This window comes from Colossoma macropomum, unplaced genomic scaffold (assembly GCF_904425465.1).
Source record: "Colossoma macropomum unplaced genomic scaffold, Colossoma_macropomum, whole genome shotgun sequence".
NCBI lineage: Eukaryota > Metazoa > Chordata > Actinopteri > Characiformes > Serrasalmidae > Colossoma > Colossoma macropomum.
Window position 1 is genome coordinate 24,900,252 of NW_023494809.1, and position 19,791 is coordinate 24,920,042.

At 40.2% G+C, this 19,791-nt stretch overlaps 1 protein-coding gene across 2 annotated transcripts in view; it reads right to left on the reverse strand.

The window, feature by feature from the left end:
- The window catches only part of cnksr2a (connector enhancer of kinase suppressor of Ras 2a), a 185,633-nt gene that overhangs the window by 78,459 nt on the left and 87,383 nt on the right, over positions 1-19,791 (reverse strand). For both annotated transcript variants that reach the window (XM_036558735.1, XM_036558734.1), the window contains exons 5-8: positions 14,868-14,909; positions 9,102-9,221; positions 7,264-7,323; positions 2,675-2,743 (exon numbers count right to left, since the gene is read on the reverse strand). In XM_036558735.1, coding sequence (XP_036414628.1) covers positions 2,675-2,743; positions 7,264-7,323; positions 9,102-9,221; positions 14,868-14,909 — 291 coding nt within the window. The remainder of the gene's footprint in view (positions 1-2,674; positions 2,744-7,263; positions 7,324-9,101; positions 9,222-14,867; positions 14,910-19,791) is intronic.

Consider the following 19,791-nt stretch of genomic DNA (forward strand, 5'->3'; position numbering starts at 1 on the left):
GTCTTGTGTCCAGGCTTTTTATTTTATTGTTCTGTTTCAAAACATTGGGTTATGAAAAGGTAAAATTATATATTTTCCACTGGGAAAAAAAACTTATTGAAGGTTCACAACTGGACCTTAAAGCCACTGTTGTACCTTTGAGGGAACATTTACATTGTCTGTACCATTAGAATGAAAAATGTACCTGCACAGAACCTTTATTTCTAACAGTGTATATGTTCAGTATATTATATGTAACATATTCTATGTAAAGATATAGAGCTTTAGGATTAACAGGGCGAAGGCAAACATACTGCTATATCAGCAACTCACAGCAAACAGGACATTATGGAAAGTTTATCCAGACTAAAAAAAACTTTGGGAAGTTGTTCAAAAGCATTGCTTGCTATTTAATTAATTAAAGCTGGATTTAAACTCAGTTTTGGACAGCTCACTATTTTATTATATTGTGTTATATTAGATTATTTTTTATTTTATTTGTCTGTGATCTACTGTTGGCCCCGGGGCAGGGCCACACAGTCATTTAGTCTGAGCTACCACTGAAAATATCATGCTTTTACGTGGTGCCTTAGTGATGATGGGCTAGTGCAGGTTAGTTCTGGAATGAATTTATTTTATGGTTTCAGACTCAAAACTTGATGATGTGGTTTGGGTGGGATCAGGCAAAGAAACAAAACTTTTTGGGTTCTATTTGAATTCGGACCAAAATTTCAGGCCTGATTCCTGAAGCTCTAGCCCATGGTGGCTAGCATCGTGGTGAGTGATGGAGGCAGAGTGAGGGTCATTCTATCAACCCAGAGAGAATGAGGCCAATTATGCTCTCTTGGCCTCCTCATTATGGATGGCTATGGCATCACCGGGCACCAAACTTCTCCCATCTAAAGGACCACCGTTTGTGAGTGTCTTGATTTTGTAATTGGACTATAACCAAAAAATAAAAGCAATATGAATATTGCTGTTTCTTTTTCAACTATGTATTACACAAAAACCTCAATGCATATCGCATTGCGAAATTACACCTCTAACCCTGCCTTTCAAAACAATGCAAAGCCCCAAGGACACTCAACGTCCAGGATATGACTCAAAATTATTCATCACCTCGTATTAAGCAAAGAACACTGACCCTTCAAATGGAATGGCCAACTTTGATGTCATTTACCGCCCTCTTATATACACACAACTCAGCCAACCCCTTGTTACGTCAAAGCAATCCCACCCCCTCACCCCAACAATGCTGCTCACAGATAAAGAAAGCACCTCTGTGAACACACACACACACACACACACACACACACACACATTACGGTCTCCATAGTCACATATACGTCAGTGATACAGCTCAAAACTCTCTCCACACTGCAGCTTACAGCTAACTTCCCATGATTACAATCCCTTAACCTCTTAAACCCTGAGGGCCTGTATGCAGCCCACAATTCAATTCCTCACTCTCATAACTACATAACTTACTCATTGGCTCCATAGAAGCTCCTCAATAATTTACAGCAGATACTGAATAATGCAAGATTTACAACTGTATAATAAGCTGGCAGTTTTAGGGGTTAAATCATATGAAAGTACAATAAGCTCTCATTTAAAAATACACAGGTATAGAATGCACTATATTATAACTACAGCTCACCTGTACAATTAGTAAATTCTGTTTGTCCTAATAAATTGAGAACACAATATTTAATAGTTTACCTTATGAACTTCACAGTTTTTTGTAAATATATGCTCATTCCAAACATGATGCCTGTAACACATTCCAAAAAGGCTGGGACAGGAGCATGTTTACTTTTGCGTCACATCACCTTTCCTTTTGACAACACTAATAATTTAATATAACTAAGACTGAAGAGACTGATTGATCAATTTTGTCTTGAGCTGTGCAACTGTATAAGGCCTTTGTTGATGTATTTTGAGCTTATTAAGAAAAACATTTTCAATGGTAGGCAGTTCTGAACTGCAGGTAGGCCAGGCTGTTGTCATGTAGAAATAAGCATGGACGTCTGAAAAAGACGGCGTCTAAAAATTGTTGCAGTTTTTCTCTACCTTTTCCATTTCTAACAACTGACTAAAATCTGGCTAGACTTATATCTAGTACTTTCAGAAGGCCTAGAGTGATTTTTTAAATTGGTCCCGCCCCCACCTATTGTAAATCAAAATGGAAGTGGTTAATCAAACTGTCAGTTACTAATTAAGTTAGTGGTTATTCAGACAAATTAGGCCTTCAATCTAGATCCTAAAGGCCTAACCAATGGGAGAGGTGACTTGACTGTATCTCCATTCTGACTGAACAGTTCTCCATTGGCTGTTTCAAAATTTTAACCTTTTTGTTTCCAGCCAAAACTTGAAAAAAAAAAATGAAATGTATTTTTAGTTGTCATATATCATTAAGACTTCTGTGAAAGCCTAGAAGGGCCCTGAGTGTTCCTCTCTAATAAATATACTCCCTTATACTCCCTCACTTCCACACAAAATCAGGCGCTAATGGATATTAGATATGTATATCTGCTGTTCCTGATTGGCCGTTGAAAAGCATGCATCCGCACAAGATAGGACTGACTGCTACTTTCTGCCAGTGACTATGAAGACGCACTGGGTGGTGAAGAGTGCAACAGATGGAAGGACGGATGGAGAGAATGAGGCAGGAGAATAAACTATGGAGCCTCACCACTGTCTGATGGTTCACCTGGATGACTTCATCACCAGCATGGATCTTTTTACAACGGTCAGCTGGAGACTGAGACAAAGAGAGGAAGAAAGAGAGACAGAGAAAAAGAGAGGAAGAAAGAGAGACAGAGAAAAAGAGAGGAAGAATAAGACAGTTACCTCATACAGTCACTGTTTAAAAAATTAGCCAATTGGCTAACATGGCATATTTATTTAGTGGGTCCTGTAGGATTGTCACAATTATTCAACAAAACTAGACTTTTAAAAAGTCAACAATTAAAATGTACTTTTGTAATGAATCATCGGTGATAAGATGTCAGTTTCCATGAAGATAATGACCCCCATTTACAGTTGTATGCAAAAGCTTGGATACTTCCTGGTCAAATGACGTTTTGTTGATTTTCTAAATAAAATAAGATAACACGTCCTCTTATAGTGCACAATTTCGATTTATTGCTGAAAAACAAAGTATAAAATGAGCCATAACTATTATATTATATTTTTCCCCAATATGTTAAATTCAGCAAATAAATAGTAGTTGTGCATTAAAATGTGCAGAAGTGTGTTCTCTGTAGAGGATGTGTTCACTTATTTTCACTTAGAACATCAACAAAACAGGATTTGACCAAACTAAACTTTTGCATATGATTATATATGCATTATTTGCCACATAATGTTTGACCTTTTTTTGGATATTGGACTCTGTTTCGCACGCATGTGAATTCTGTCCAAACTTGACATCTTGTTGATTTTCTAAGTGAAAATAAGTTAACACATCATCTACAGAGACATGGCATCTTTCTAAAATTATAGTGCATAATTTCGATTTATTTGCTGAAAAAACAAAATATAAAAAGAGCCATATCTTTTGCACAGGCCATATTTTATTTTAGTTTTTCCCGAATATGTTAAATTCAGCAAATATATAGTAGTTGTGCATTAAAATGTGCACTTTCCTTACCATATAGACAACAGCAGGCTTTCTGAAATGGTTTCTTTAGGGGTGTCTCTACATTAGGGGCCAGCGGGGCCTGGCCCCACCAAATGTCGCCGTAGAGCACTGCATGACATCAATTATTTACTATGGCAACTAATATATTTTTTCTTCATAATTAACATTGTTGCGCGTTTATTACATATGACAATGTTCAACATGCTTTCAACAAAAAAAAATTTTTACATTTACATACGTCCAGATGTTCAGTAAGCGTTGTTTAGAGTGTGGGCATTGCTATGCAGCTTGCCATTGTTCCTCATCAGTTGTTGTAGCCACTCATAACAGCAAGGCAATATAATGAGTCGACTCGAAAATGTAATAAACGTTAAATTTGGTTCCTGCTTTTGGAGCAGAAATTAGGGATTAAATGTTTGGGACACCCCAGCCAGAGGATTTCAACATCATTCAGTCTGGAAAAAACAAAAACTGCTCCTTCAATCCAGAGAGGTTCAAGAGAAAAACATGGCTAACTAAGAGTGCAGCAAAAAACACTCTTTTGCTTTCCTCGCCTGCTCTGCTCTGCTCACTGGTCAGTCATTCTGCATTATTAGAAGGCATGTTATTCCTAATGTCCGGAAAGCGTGTTTCCCTACTCTGATATATTGTTTGGATATGTAGTTGTAGATCACAGTGATCGTAAACTGCTCGATAACTTTGTATTATACAACAGTTAGTTCCGGCCACGCAAGCTGATTAGTTGAGAAGCGCTCTAACTGTGCTGTTATTTCGCCATAACATCACGTTTTTTTCACAAACACTGTATCACTCCGCTGTTGCTAAGCAACGACTTTGACAGCTGTAGAAGATGCTCACGCCATTTGAACGTTTTTACTTCTTACTTTGCCACAAACAGAAAATGATTAAGATCACATTTGACCGACAGCTGATTTGGTCAGACTCTAAAGATGAGACAACACTAAATTCCCAAACTGTCATCACCACTGAGCAGCTTTTCAGTCAGCAGCTGTGACAGAAGAACACATAAAAAAACCTGTAATTAGCCAGAAATGAACCGAATATTTGTCAAACAAAATGGGCTGTAAGATGCTTTACAGACTGGCTGGAACAAAACAACATTTGTATTGATCTAGCAAAAAAAAAGGTTGTAAAGGTTTCCTAGGTCAAGTGTCTTGGAATCTTTGAAAGATTATTATTTGTTATTGTTCAGTAAAGTTTTGATTTTTATCGTTCGGCTTTAAAAAGCCTCAATATATCATGAAAGCAAAAGGTAAAATACTCTCACTAACATAACTGAAAGATAAACTCCACTGTACACAAAATCTAAACGAAAAATAGAGCAATAAAGAGAGAAATAGGAATTAGTTCTAATCAAGTGTTAATGCAGATGAGGGACTGTGGTCGCCCACGGATGCTTCTGCACATCTGTGCAAACATCCCTTCTTCCTCTCCCTTATCCCTCCATCTCTCTCTGACTCTCCTTCTAAATCCCTCTGCGTCTAACAGGCAAACATCAAAGCCATCACATCTCAGTTACACTAACATAATCTCAATTAGTCAGGGCTTGTGTTGGTCCTGTCCCACACACGTCCCTTTTGTTTCATGTTTTTTTCTTGGTGTAGTGGGACATTGTATCTTGTCATCTCTCTCCAGCTCACTTGCTCTCCCTCTCTCTCTCTCTCTCCCTCATAGATGAAAGGATTAGCATTGTGATAAAAGAATGACATTTCGCCAAACTATTTAAATGTAATTATGCAATTATATGATTAGTCATGTAAGCGGTAAGAGATGGGGATTTGACTGACTTGCGAGTTGACTCGGATTCGCTCTTAAATGACTCGTCTCTCGACTCAGACTGAAGACTTAAAAATTGTGAATTTTCAGCCTGATGAAACTTTGCTAGGTCATGTGTTGTCGTTACTGCAATACTGATGTCCTGCAGGGTTGATATGGCTTTAAATAACAAGTCTTTAATTATAATAAAACCTTCAGTCTGACTGATTAAACTAAGCACTACATGCAGTAAATGTATTTTTATAGTAAAGAGACAAAACTTGAAACAGTTGATTAAAATTTAGAATCGATATCAAGTTTTCCAAAAAGTCACAGATCACATTCCTTTAAAACCTAATAAATCTTACGCTGGATTAGCTATTATAGCATACTTGCTATAAAAACTACAGACTAACCAACTGTTTCACGTCAGATATTTGAGACTTGACTCGAACCTGCATTTTAAAGATTCAAGACTCGACTCCACAGAGACTCAGACACACATACCAGAGAAATACCTCAGAATCTTGACACACTCACACCCCTGAGACTCGATTCTCGACTCAAACTCGCACCCCAGAGATTTGAGACTCAATTCAGACTCACACCCCGAGACTTGACACTCAACTCAGGCTCACACCCCTGAGATCTGATGTCCGATTCAGACACACACCCCTAAGACTTGATACTGGGTTTTGACTCATAGCCTTGAGACTTGATACTCGACTCAGACTCACACCCCAGAGACTAGAGACTCTACTCTGACTCACATTCCAGGGACTAGAGACTCTAATCTGACTCACATCCCGGAGACTTGATACTCGACTCAGACTCACACCCTAGAGACTAGAGACTCTACTCTGACTCACATCCCTGAGACTCGGCCTGCAACCCAGAGACTTGATACTCAACTCAGACTCGCAACTCAGAGTTTTGATATTCTACTCAGACTCATAACTCTGAGATGTGGTATTCGACTCAGACTCACAAACCAGAGATTTGATACTTGACTCTGAATCACAACGCAGAGATTTGATATTCTTGTCATATAGATACTAATTTACATACCAGGGACTCGAGACATGAACTCAAACTCGCACCGTAGAGCCTTGATACTCGACTCAGACTCACACCCCTGAGACTCGGATTCGTAGCCTACAGACTTAATACCCGACTCGGACTAGCAAATCAGATACTCCACTCATACTCACATCTGGGACTTGGACTCTGAATACACACATCTGGGACTTGGACTCAAACTCGCACTGCAGAGATTCAAGACTCGACTCAGACACACACCCCAGAGACTCTGAATCGCACCTCAGAGATTCGACACTCGACTCAAACTCACACTCACGACTCAAACTCACACTTTTAGACTCAACTTTGACTCACATCCCAAGACTCAAGACTAGACTGCAACTAACTCACAATAAGTGACTCAAGATCATCTAGATTTGAATCTGCATTTCTGTCTTTTTTCTTTGTTTTGATGTCAGGAAATAACAAAAGCATGGCTGAAACACACACAACAATAACTTTTCATCAAATTCAAATCTTAGTAAAATATCTCCTAATCTACTTACAATCACAATTATGGTATCAATTGCAAGTTTAGAATCTGCACTTTCAACAGAATTTCTATGCATATTTAAATTATGAGTGAGAAATAATTAAGCAAAATGTAAGAGCAGGTGTTTCAAGTTGTATACGCCCTGGGGGACCTAGCAATGTCAAAGAACATTTAGAGACACTGCATTTAAAACTTACACTCACACACACTTACATGAACACATACACACACACACACACACACACACACACACACACACACATTTGTAAGAATATAGGCAGACTCTTACTCCCTCAGTGGTCCCCGTAATTACGTGAAGGCCGTCATATGTGGATTTGATGTACATGCCCTGCAAAAAATAACAGAGTAATACGCATAAATACATTTTGAAAAACATACCAGCCAAATAATTTTCTCTCTTCCAAATTATAAGAAACATCCATGTTGCTTTTCCACTCACTGGCCATTTTATTAGAAACTCCTACATTGTACTTCCACTGACTGGCCACTTTATTAGAAACACCTATCTTGTACTTCCTCTCACTGTCCACTTTATTTGAAACACTTTGTACTTCCGCTCACTAGCCACTTTAATAGAAACACCTACCTTGCACTTCCACTCACTGGCCACTTTATTAGAAACTCCTACATTGTACTTCAACTGACTGGCTACTTTATTAGAAACACCTATCTTATACTTCCTCTCACTGTCCACTTTATTTAAAACACCTTGTATTTCCTCTCACCGGCCACGTTAATAGAAACACTTATCTTGTATTTCCTCTCTCTGTCCACCTTATTAGAAACACCTACCTTGCACTTCTACTCACTGGCCACTTTATTAGAAACTCCTACATTGTACTTCCTCTCACTGCCCACTTTATTAGAAACTCCTACATTGTACTTCCTCTCACTGCCCACTTTATTAGAAACACCTATCTTATACTTCCTCTCACTGCCCACTTTATTAGAAACACCTATCTTATACTTCCTCTCACTGGCCACTTTAATAGAAACACCTACCTTGCACTTCTACTCACTGGCCACTTTATTAGAAACTCCTACATTGTACTTCCACTAACTGGTCACTTTATTAGAAACACCTATCTTATACTTCCTCTCACTGTCAACTTTATTAGAAACACCTATGTTATACTTCCTCTCACTGGCCACTTTAATAGAAACACCTACCTTGCACTTCCACTCACTGGCCACTTTAATAGAAACACCTACCTTGCACTTCCACTCACCGGCTACTTTATTAGAAACTACATAAGCGTTCAATTACAGACTAGTCCATCATGCTCAATTTGTCAGCCACCTTCCACATCACTGGTCAGTTTCTGACCACAGAATCACTGTAGACCAGACATTATTTTGGTGGTAGTCCATTCTCAGCACAGTAGTGACACTAATAAGGTAGTATGTGTGGCACCGGCAACATAGCTTTGTTCCTGGGGCTTTTACACCTGTCTGTGTCACTGCTAGGTGAGAGTGGCCCACCACCCAAAAATATCCAAAGAGTATGTATGTGTGAATAAAAGAGACAATTTCTCAAAGTCACACTCCCTCATACAGTGACTGAGTGATTTATAATTCAGGATGAATGGAGAGGGAAGTGGGTCGGCATTGTTATTTCAACCACGTAAAGTTGAATCACAGCTTTAGTGCTGCTAATAGAGAGCAGGTTTATTAGAGCAGAGGGGCTTGATGAGAGCTGATTGGAGGCAGAGCTGTGTGAGCAAGAGGGACACTGTAATGAGTCTTGTGCACGCATGCGCACACGCACACACACACACACACACACACACACACACACACACACACAGTAGCAGGGGTAAAATCCACCAAGAGTGGAGCACTTTTATCTGATTTTAGCCTAATCTCGTTTTTAGCACTATCTCACCCACACACTGAGCCTCCACAGCAGCGGGGAGGAAAAATCTGCTTTACCCAGCACACACACACACACACACACACACACACACACACACACACACACACACACACACACACACGTGCAGATATAGACATACTCTCACATAGACTACTAGAGTCATGCTGTGACTGAAATGTGTGTGTGTTTGTGTTGTGTGTGTGTGTGTGTGTGTGTGTGTGTGATCTTACCAGTCCCTCAGTAGGTTTGATGTTGGCCAGTTGAACCACCTCCAGATGAGCTGACTGAGAGACCAGAGGGTCCGACGATAGAGAGATGATGTGGTCACACACTCCTGATAAGGTCTTACACTGCAACACACACACACACACACACACACACACACACAGAATACAGGTTACCACCAACAGAGCAGCTTTTATTCATAACCATTTCATACCCATTTCATGTTCTGTGAGGGAGCTTTTAGATGCATTAAATGCTTTGGATGTGGTTTCTATCACCACAATTCTGACTTTATAAATCTCTCTATAATGGAGCGTTTTACATCAAACCACTCTGAATGTCTTCATTAACACTTTAATGATTGAATTAAGCAGAATCTTTGAAAAATTAGTGGAATTCACCTTCAAAACATTTGCTTCTTTAATTAGCAACTGGAGCTACAAGGGTTATATAGCTATAAAGTAATGATAGTCTATTGGCATTTTTCCAGAATGCAACAGGGACATCACAGTTACAAATCCAAATTCAAACCCAGAACTATCCGTGCCCTGGTCGAGTACTTGTCTCCATTTCCCATCGCATTATAAAACCAGTAGGTGGAGTTTTCTTTCGCTTGTGTTGTCATGTGATTTCATATGCAAATGTAATGTTAACAGTGGAGGAGCTTCAAGTTCAGATTTTCCCTTTGCTGTTTTTATAAGAGAGTCACAGACAGTGATTCTGGCTAGCTGGAGTGGTGGTCATGTGGCTACAGTGACTCGCATGATGATTCTGTGACTATTGCGTTTGCACCATTACAACCTCCACTTGTACGTTCAGGTTCGACAGGCTTGGCTCCCCAGTGAGAAGGGTAACCAAAAGCAGCACAGGTACTCAGGTATGGTGCAGGGTCACTTGGCACTGGAAATGACCACAAGAAGTGTGATCACGATTTGTAACTGTATCGTACCGAACCCCCCAGCCCAGATGTGGAAAAACATCATATTTCACTCATAGTTTTCTATTTAGGCTTTTTGTTCCACTACAAAACTATAAAGCGAAGTTCTTGGCCAATCAACTACCAACAACCCTATGAGCAACAACAGCTCAGCCACCAAGTGGTAGACGCCTCAAACTCACAGAGAGGGGCTGTCGAGTGTTTGAGATTCTCATAGACACACTCTAAATCTTCTAGAAAGCCTCCCCAAAAGAGTGGAGACTCTTATAGCCGCAAAGGAGGGCCAACTCCATGTTAATGCCCATGGTTTTGGAATGAGATGTCCACATACTTTTTGTACCATACCATTTTGTGTGTGTTTAATTTTTTGGTAAGCTATCCTTTCAACTGACATAAAAGCAAAGTAATATATGGCCTCTCAAAGTTTATTGCTTTGTCCAAACTGTCTAGAACTGTAAAAAGGTTTTGTTACCATGGTGGTGATTAAGGGTGTCCCCACTCTTTAAACAGGCAGCGTATCTGTGCTACTTTAGGGCTCCCATACCTGCAGTAAACAGGTGGTTTATCAGAGTATTGATATTGAAGGTTAAGCATTTGTAGTGCCTAAAGCTATAGGTAAGTGTTCACATGGGAACCGGTTGAGAACCAAGGCCTAATACTGGTCAGGAGAAAGGACGTCCGAGTACTGTTAAAAATGAGAGGTCAGCACAACTCAAAATGATATAGTAACTGATTACATGGTTTTTCTTGAGTTGACTCAACTTGAGGACACCAGAGTTCACACAACATAAACTTCTTAACTGAGTCAAAAATTCTCTTAATTTTTTAGTTCTGCATCTCTGTTAGGTAAATAAAATGAGCTAGACATGTTGCATGGCATCGTCTCATGTGGTGCAGCTGTCTAATAATGCATCCCAACATCAGGAGGTTGTGAGTTTGAATCCCAGCAAGGCCAAAGCTGTCCATATCCAGAAACCCAAGAAAAAAATTTGCTAGATGGGACTGTGTGATAGAAGGAGCGCCAGCTAGTGGGGAAACTGAGTAAATAAATGCAAATTCCGTTTGGTTTATCTAACTGAGATGCAGACCTAGAAACAGTGGCTGGGAGAATTTTTGACCCAGCTATGAAGTTTGAGTTGGGTGAACTCTGGTGTCCTCAAGTTGAGTCAACTCAAGAAAGGCTATGTAATCAGATACTACATCATTCTCAGTTGATCTGACCTCTCATTTTTTACAGAAAGGGGTTTTGTTGCTGGGGAGGGAGGTTTGAGGTGGCTGTATTGAGGTTGTGTGATCGTTTGGTAATGGTTCCTGCCCGTGTTCTCAGACTGGGAGAGAGAGGAGGTGCTGTACTGCAGCCAGCTCTCTCAGTCAAGTGGTTTCAGCATCACCGCAAGCAGCTAAACACTGCACTGCCTCTCCTCAGAGAAACAGCGACAAGTCTCGCTTCCTCCTCTGTTTACAAACCCCCTGCTTCTCTCCCTTTTCCGTCCCCTCCTTCTTTCCTCCTGATGCTATTTGCCTCTCTCTCGCGCTCTTTTTCCTGATCCGACCCTTCGTGCCTGTCAGTCTCTCTGTCTTTCCTGTAGTGTTTTTTGCTCTCCAGCTCTCTCCGCATGTTTACATTTTCATCTCTCTCTCTCGTCTTCACTCGCTCCTTCCCTCTTTCTGACATCCTGTCAGCTTTCGCTCCTCTTTTCCCTCCAGTTCCTCCTATTCATTTGGCTCAGTTTGCTGTTTCTGTTTTGGGCCTGTAAGTCTTATAATCTCCGTCTCTGTAAACAGCTCTCGCTCTCTCCTCTCTCTCTCTCTCCCTCTCTCTCTCTCCGACTCTTTCTTTCTCTCTTCTCTTCTTGCCTCTCTCTCTTTCTTTTATTCTTTACTCCCTTGCTCTCTATCTCACCCTCTCTCTCTCTCTAACTCTTTCTCTCTCTCTCTCTCTCCCCCCTCTCTCTTTTTTACTCTCATTCTCTCCCTCTCCCCTTGCCTCTCTCCCTTAGTCTCTCTATTGCTTTCCTTCTTTTCTTTATCTCTCTCTTTATAGTGTCCTCTCTCATTCTCTCTCCCTCACTTCCCTTCCTTTTCTCTCTTTCCTCTGCTTTTCTCCTCAAGTCTCTGTTTCTGTCTCTCATTCTTTTTTCTCTTACTCTATCTCCCCCTTTCCCTCAGTTTTCTCTCTATTTTGCTCTCTCTCTCTCTTTTGCTTTCCCTGCCTATCTCTCTTTCTCTCTCTCTCTCTCCCTTTCCCTTCCTTTTAGCTCTCTTTTTCTCACTCTTTCTCCAATTCTACACTTTCCCTGGCACCCTTTCTTGCTTTCTTTTCCTGCCTTTCTGTCTCTCTTTCTACCTCTCCCTATTGCCTTCCCTTCCTCTGTCTCTTCTTATTGCTTTTCGTTCATTGCTTTTTTCCCCTTCACTTCTCTCTCTCTCTTTCTCTCTCTCTCTCATTATCCCTTGTTGCTCTCTCTCACTCTCTTTTTCGTTTTTCATCCAGTGTTGTGTGTTTATATGTTTGTGAGTGTGTGTGTGTGTGTATATGTGTGTGTGTGTGTTTTTTGCCTCACACAGTCACTAAGGAGAGGTAGGCGTGTGAGTGTGTGTGGTGGGATATAAAAGCCGGTGCTGGCGGGCGCGGAGGGTGTGGAGGTATTTATAGCGGCGGGTTTCGGGGAGAATGACAGCTGTGCCCAGCCCAGCAGCGCCGGCTCAACCTGAGACACACACACACACACACACAAGGCAATAACAGTGTGTGTGTGAGTGTGTGTGAGTGTGTGTGGGGGGGACTGTTGTTAGCTGTGTTAATGCCTGTATGTGTGTAGTGCTGGCAGTGAAGACGGCGGAGACTCTGTGCCAGAGACTGAAGCGAAATCTTTAGATTATATTACTTCCTGCACAGAAACGGCTCGTGTTGAAATCACTATTCCTATTTCAGTCTGTCTGACTGAGGCTCATATAACCCAGCACTGCATTACAGTCACAGATAAGAGCATGAACTGAACCACAGTCACTGTAAGAGGGAAGCTCATACACTACCAGACTGTTACCGAATTACTGAATTGAGTCACACCTACACTGTCATAAAGTTTATCTGCTCATATAACTATAACAAAAAACACAGCTTTTTAAACGGAAAAAATCACAAATGGAGTCGCAATTAATTATGTTTAACTACACAAAATAATGTGATTAATCGTGATTCATTAACCGTCAATTATGGTTAATTATCATTTGTCTTGTTTGACCCTAAAGAAGGACTTGTATCAATGTACATTAAATGGTTGTCAAATTATATAATTAATCATGAATAATTACAATTAAGAACACAAAATAATTGGATTACCCAATAGGCCCTTTGCACATTTCTGCAGTTTTTCTTCTGGCAGTAGCCATTGCAGGATGATGCTGCTTCCGCTACAGCAATTACAATAGCAGCAATGACGAGTTGAGCGTGTACAGCTCACTCAAGTATTAGAGCTTGAAGCGAAAACAGCTGTATTTCAGTTTCAAAGGTTTGTCAGCTGAAGATGAGCAGAGGAAAACGAGTTTGTTCAGTTATTAAAGGAATAAACTTTGTCATAGAGAGCTAAAGAACCTCTGTGTCAGTATTTCACTGCTGCTGACTAACAAGTTAACGTTACACTTACTTTTTGCCACTTTAACTAGTTTATTGTTAGCAAGCTGTTTCAACATCCAGCTCATATGGCTTATCTAGCATTTTGGTTATAGTATTTTCACCTGTCCATTGATTTATCACGCTGTAGATGTTAATTTAGCTGACGTTGTTCTCTGATAGCTGTGAAGGAGTTTTTCCACAAATCATTCATATCCTTTATTTAGTTTGGACTCCTGCATTGTTGTGTGTTTGGTTCTCTAACAGTTCTGGACACATCTTCGAATTTCAATCTTGGCAACTATAACAAAGATAAAGTGAGACACCTTTCTGTGGTGGCTGAAGTCATATGAATGCCTGTATTTCTGAGGTTAGTAACTGTACGAAAGGCAATAGCGGAACTTGTTTTACCCAGCGATTATGCACTTCCGTTTTTTGTGAAAAGGGCCTATTATCTGCCTCGAAATTCATTCATCACCTTTCAAGCGAGGTATTCTCGATATTAATTTTGTGACAATTCTCATGTCATACAGCTTTCTTTATTTTTCAGTTTTCTTCTTTTTATTTACAGCTTCCAGCAAATGAACTAAAATCTGTTAAGCTGCACTGGACTCGCATATTAGAACAATTTTACACATGTGCAAAAGCAGAAAATGCTAAACCAGCTTCTAAGACTGAACTTTGGAGGTGTGCAAATACTCCTGCAAATGTCTTTGAAAAACTGAAAATGAGTCTGCTGAAAAGTACGAAAGCTGTAATAAAGGTAAAGAGTGGACACAATAAATACAGAAACATCTTATATAATTTTTAGTTCTTGAGGATTCTGTGTAATTTTGGGTTACATATCTTCTGTTTTGACCAGAAATTAAGTAAATTAATTTTGCACCATACTCTATCTGACACTAACTTATTTTTATATCACTAAAAACATAGACTCTGAACAGCAGTTTAGACCTCAGCTGAGACAGAGATCTTCAAATCTGTACCTCAAATCCATTTTCAGGTCCTGGATACTGTAACCGCTGGTAGGTGTGACACAAAGTACCCAATCAGTCTATCAACAGTTCAGTTGACTTCCAGTAATGACAAAATCCAGGACTAGAAACTGGTCTAGATTCAAGGGCTGGATCTGAAGATCTCTGGTCAGTGATGAATAAGAGAACATGAGACCGAGCATTAGGGCTGATGGAGAGAAGAGCAGCAGTAGAGGACAGAGCTTACCACATGCAGGATCTTATTCTCCGTCTCGTAGACAGTGCAGTCCTACGAGAGAGGAAACACATCACCATCAGTTTAAAAAGACACAAACCCATAAACACGACATCAGCATAACAATACAGTCATGACAATGCAATCTGCTTAACCTCTTCAACACTAGTCTTACTAGTCCTACTATCCAATTATTAATCTTAAAACCTTTTATTCAGTAACTACTATAGATTAATATGAACTATTCTACCGAATTAATTCAAACTGCACCCCCGAAGTAAAAACAATTTAAACCCTTTAAATTAAGTAGAATAATTAAGTATTCAGACCTTCGATATTTACAAGCATTATGTTATGATCAATTTAAACCCAAAGTATTAATCCCTTAACAGATCAGGGCCCAAAGTTTTATTACACACTTCTGTAACCTGAGAATAGCTCAACCAGTTTGCATTGAAGTCCCTGTAGTCACTGATAGGCCTTAGTATGTAATAAGTCTGCGATAATAAGGGGTTAACTGACATAGCAATAAGCTAAATACAAAATCATCATTTATAGGCTCTTTCTATCGGGAGGTGTCTGTCCCAAACCCCAACCTAAATTTACACTTGCGATAAAAAAATTATAAAAAAAAAAACAAATAAAATAAAATAATAACTTTTTTGTATTTTGATGACAGAACAGTGTATAACTAACTCACACTGTGCAGCAACAGATGAGCTATTGTCTCTTTTTTTGCATCTACAAGGTGACCAACAAGGTAGGAGTGTCTAATAGAGTGGACAGTGAGTGGACACAGTGTTTAAAAACTCCAGCAGCACTGCTGTGTCTGATCCACTCAGACCAGCGCAACACACACTAACATATCACCACCATGCCAGTGTTACTGCAGTGCTGAGAATGATCCACCACCCAAATAATACCTGCTCTGTGGTGGTCCTGTGGGGGTCCTGACCACTGAAGAACAGCTGATAAAAATGGACAATGAGTGTAGATACAAGGAGGTGTACTTAATGAAGTGGCTGGCTGGTGTCTTTCAGTGCCAGAGTTACTGATATTACTGATATTTCTGCATCAATGCTGAGTTTTAAGACTCAACGTCCTTCAGTGATAAACAAATTCACCACTATAGAGGCTGAAAATAACTTCTCAAGACAGACATCAATGGAACCTCTTGCCGAATCAGAATCAAAATCAGAATCACTTTATTTTGCCAAGCATGTTACACATACAAGGAATTTGTGTTGGTGAGTCACACATGTATGACATGTAACAGACTAAACAGACCAGACAGCACATCGACTATTAACAAGCACTGATACTATACTATGAAAACTACTACATACAGAACATTACAGAATGATATGAATTTGTAAAAATGTATTTGTACAGTAGTGCGAATGAGCACTATTCTACAGGAGGAGTTACTGTAAAACTGTAAGAAAGGTTTGTTGGTTCAGTTTAAGTTTAAAGTGTGAAGTGACACTGTGGTTGCTGAGCGCTACAGCTGTTAGCATGTCTGGCTGTGCTGGTTTAGATGGATCTGAATCTTCTACCAGACAGAAGTGGCAGGAAGAGCTGATGTCCAGGATGAGAGGGGTCAGCTGTTATTTTGCCAGCATGCTTCTTCACTCTGCTGTTGTAGATGTTCTGAAGCTTTGGCAGATACATCCAATGATCCTCTCCGATGTTCTGATGTAAGGAAAAGGCTCAAAAAAATCAGTGCCCAGATCAATTTTCGATACTTTGCATAAAACCCAAATCATGAGGGATCACTGGAGTAAACCTTACTACTAATGCAAAAATAAAAGAAAAGAAGAAAACACACGACTGGCTCCCTGATGCAGAGAAACGCAGAGAGAACACAGCAAGCTAAACATGCCAAAGAGGTCAAAAGTCTGGCTCTACTTCGAATAAGTTACTGAGGACAGTTCCAGGTGCAACAAGTGCCTTAAGATAGTAGCTTCCAAAATGGGTAATACGTCAAATCTGATGAAACATTTGATTACACATGGAATTAATTTCCGTCTAGAAAACTGCAGGATTTTTGACTGCATGAAGAACAGCACTACAGGAGACTCTGGGCTAAATATATTACAACCACACTCAGACACCAGTGTTTCCAGTGATAAAGTATCATCAGGCAAGTTAACAGTTTGTTGTGCAAGTTTCTCGCTTTGCCAGAAGAAACTAACGCTCGTTACTATGCCGTTTGTCAGCGTTGAAAGCCAGTTAGGATTCAGCTAATGTTAGCATAAAACTAGCACATATTAGCTAGCTAGCTGGCTACAATTCAGGTGTCGTATAAACATATCTGTGACGTTGTTATAATTCATGTTCAGGTTTCATAAATGAGCCCTATTAACTTGCATGTCGTTTTCATGTTGGAGGTGAGGGCTTTGACAGTGTTACCAGTTCTACTCGCGCTAATGCCGTAGCCCACGGAGAAACAACCTTTCACTGTGGCGGAAAAGCTAAGGATGTCCATTGAGAGGGTTGAAGAATGGCACAGAGCAGTAACCAGTTTTACTGTTAAAGGATTGCAGCCCTTTTTGACGGTTGAATTTCCCTGGTTTAGGTAGGATATGCGGGATAGGTCATTTGTCTTATCCCCTCAGTGGCCCATGTGTCACACACAAGGCCTGCGGGCCACATCAGGCCCGTGACACAATCCTATCTGGCCCACAAAAGTATTTTAATTTTCTACTAATATTAGCCCGTGGCGAATGGTACTGGGTTCATTTCTGACTCCAGGTTGTTTAGCTGTTCTCCTGTCACAGCTGCCGACTGAAAAGCTGCTAAGTGGTGACGACAGTTTGGGAATTTAGTGTCGTCTCATCTTCAGAGTCTGACCAAATCGGCTGTCGGTCAAATGTGATCTTAAAAGTGTCCATTTTCTGTTTGTGCACAAAGTAAGAAGTAAAGTAAAGAGCGTCTCGTACAGCTATGAAACCCGTTGCTTAGCAACAGCATCTTAGCGGAGTGATATAGTGTTTGTAAAAAACCTGTGATGTTACAGCGAAATAACAGCACGGTTAGAACGCCTCTCAACCAATCAGCTTGCGTGGCCGGAACTAACTGTTGTATAAAAACACTTAACGTCGTCTCAGCAGCTCAGAAAATGAACTGTTGAAGTTTTTTCAATAAACAATATTCAGTTCGGTTTACAGCAAAATGTTAATTTTTAATTTGGCCCTTTTAGTGGTTGAGTTTGGCACCCCTGCTCTATGGTGTCCCTAAAACAGTGGTTATAATAACATGTTTGTACTTTGTGAATCCGTTTTTCTCTGTGTTTTTATTATTCAGAGAGATGACAAAAGCAATAAATCCCAGCTATCAGCCCCCATTCAGAGATATACTGTCAAACACACTAATACCTGCCTGGTATGAGGTGGAAAAAGAAAATCTTATTAATAATCATTCCTTTTTGTCACAATTAGAAAAAAGGTATTGAAAAAAGTATCATTTTGCTATTGATAACAAATTGGAAGTATCATATCGGTATTGGTATCAAACATTTTCAAATGATACCCAGCCCTAGTGAGGATGAACTCATGATCGCTGTGTAGAACTGGATCATCAGACTCTGCAGGTTGAATTTTCTGAGCTCTCTCAGGAAGAAAATTCTTAGCTGTTCTTTCTCTCTCACTGAGGCTGCCATCTGTGGCACCATCTTCCAGCCAGCATGGGCTTTAGCCTTGGGCTTTAGCAGCTGGGCTTCAGCCTTGAATTACAGATGGTTTGAAGGGTTGAACTAAGCGTTAACTTTGACACTACTAATTACAGAGGAATGATCATTTGTGGTAATCCTCCTTCCTTTAAAACTTCTGTTTTGGTTTTTATTTATAACAAAATAAGACATTTTCTTCATTGGGATATTCAAATAAATGTTTTCCAAGTAGCAGAGCTGGTTAAATGCCCATCCCCACTGAGCTACAAATATATAACTGCAGACACACACCTCCACACACAGATCCGAATGTAGGCAGGTGATGTCATCGATACATGATAACGCCTCAAGGCCAATAAACAAACGCCTCTCTCAAATCTGCAGTTTTAGACTGATAAAACGTTTAGCAGTGCCAGTGTGATAAGAAAGGAGGGAAGAGAGGAAGGAGGGAGAGAGAGAAAGAGTCTAAACGCCCTGCGATGGCTACAGTGAAGTCAAAGAGCATCGATTCACACCTCCTCCTCCACTGCAACCTTCACCATTGTCCCTCTGCCCACTCCTCTGCTCTGTCACTCGGCCATCACCACCCAACTGTATGAACGTGTATGTGAGTTGAGAGACAGTGGCTGCCTTTGAGTGAAACATATTTATGTGACCTCCTGCTGCTGTGGTTTATTGTATCTCGCATATACACACAAAGATATACATCACAACAGGCCAAAACTCAACAAACTGCTGCTGTTCAGGAATGAATGGATACGTATGGAGAGAATAAGTGTCTTTATAAAATGGATAGTTCCGGTCCTGAAATCTGATTGGCTGAGCCGCATTGAAAGCCACAATATACCACACCTATGACCGCCTCACAACAACTGAACTCTGTATTACTGCACCACGGCACGAAAAACCCTTCTGCTGTTAATGGATTAATGGACTCTAATGCTGATCGCATAGAGCACAGAGTGTACTGATGAAGTGAGAATCTGTTTTCTGTTTAAACTGAGGGGCTGAAAACTTATTTTCTTAACTAAAACTAGACTGGTCAGCTAGCTAACGGGCTAAAAGATAGCAAACATGCTAAACAACTCCAACATTAATATCACTGACTTGAATTAAAGTACTTACAATATGAATCACTGAAAACGGCATTATGAAAGTCTAAAGAATGTCACCTGAATGTCTTACACGCTTTAAATGTCTGTGTTTCAGTCAGAAGTAGCATCAAACCCAGACTGAATCCCAAACGGCTCCGTACTCTGTAGCTAA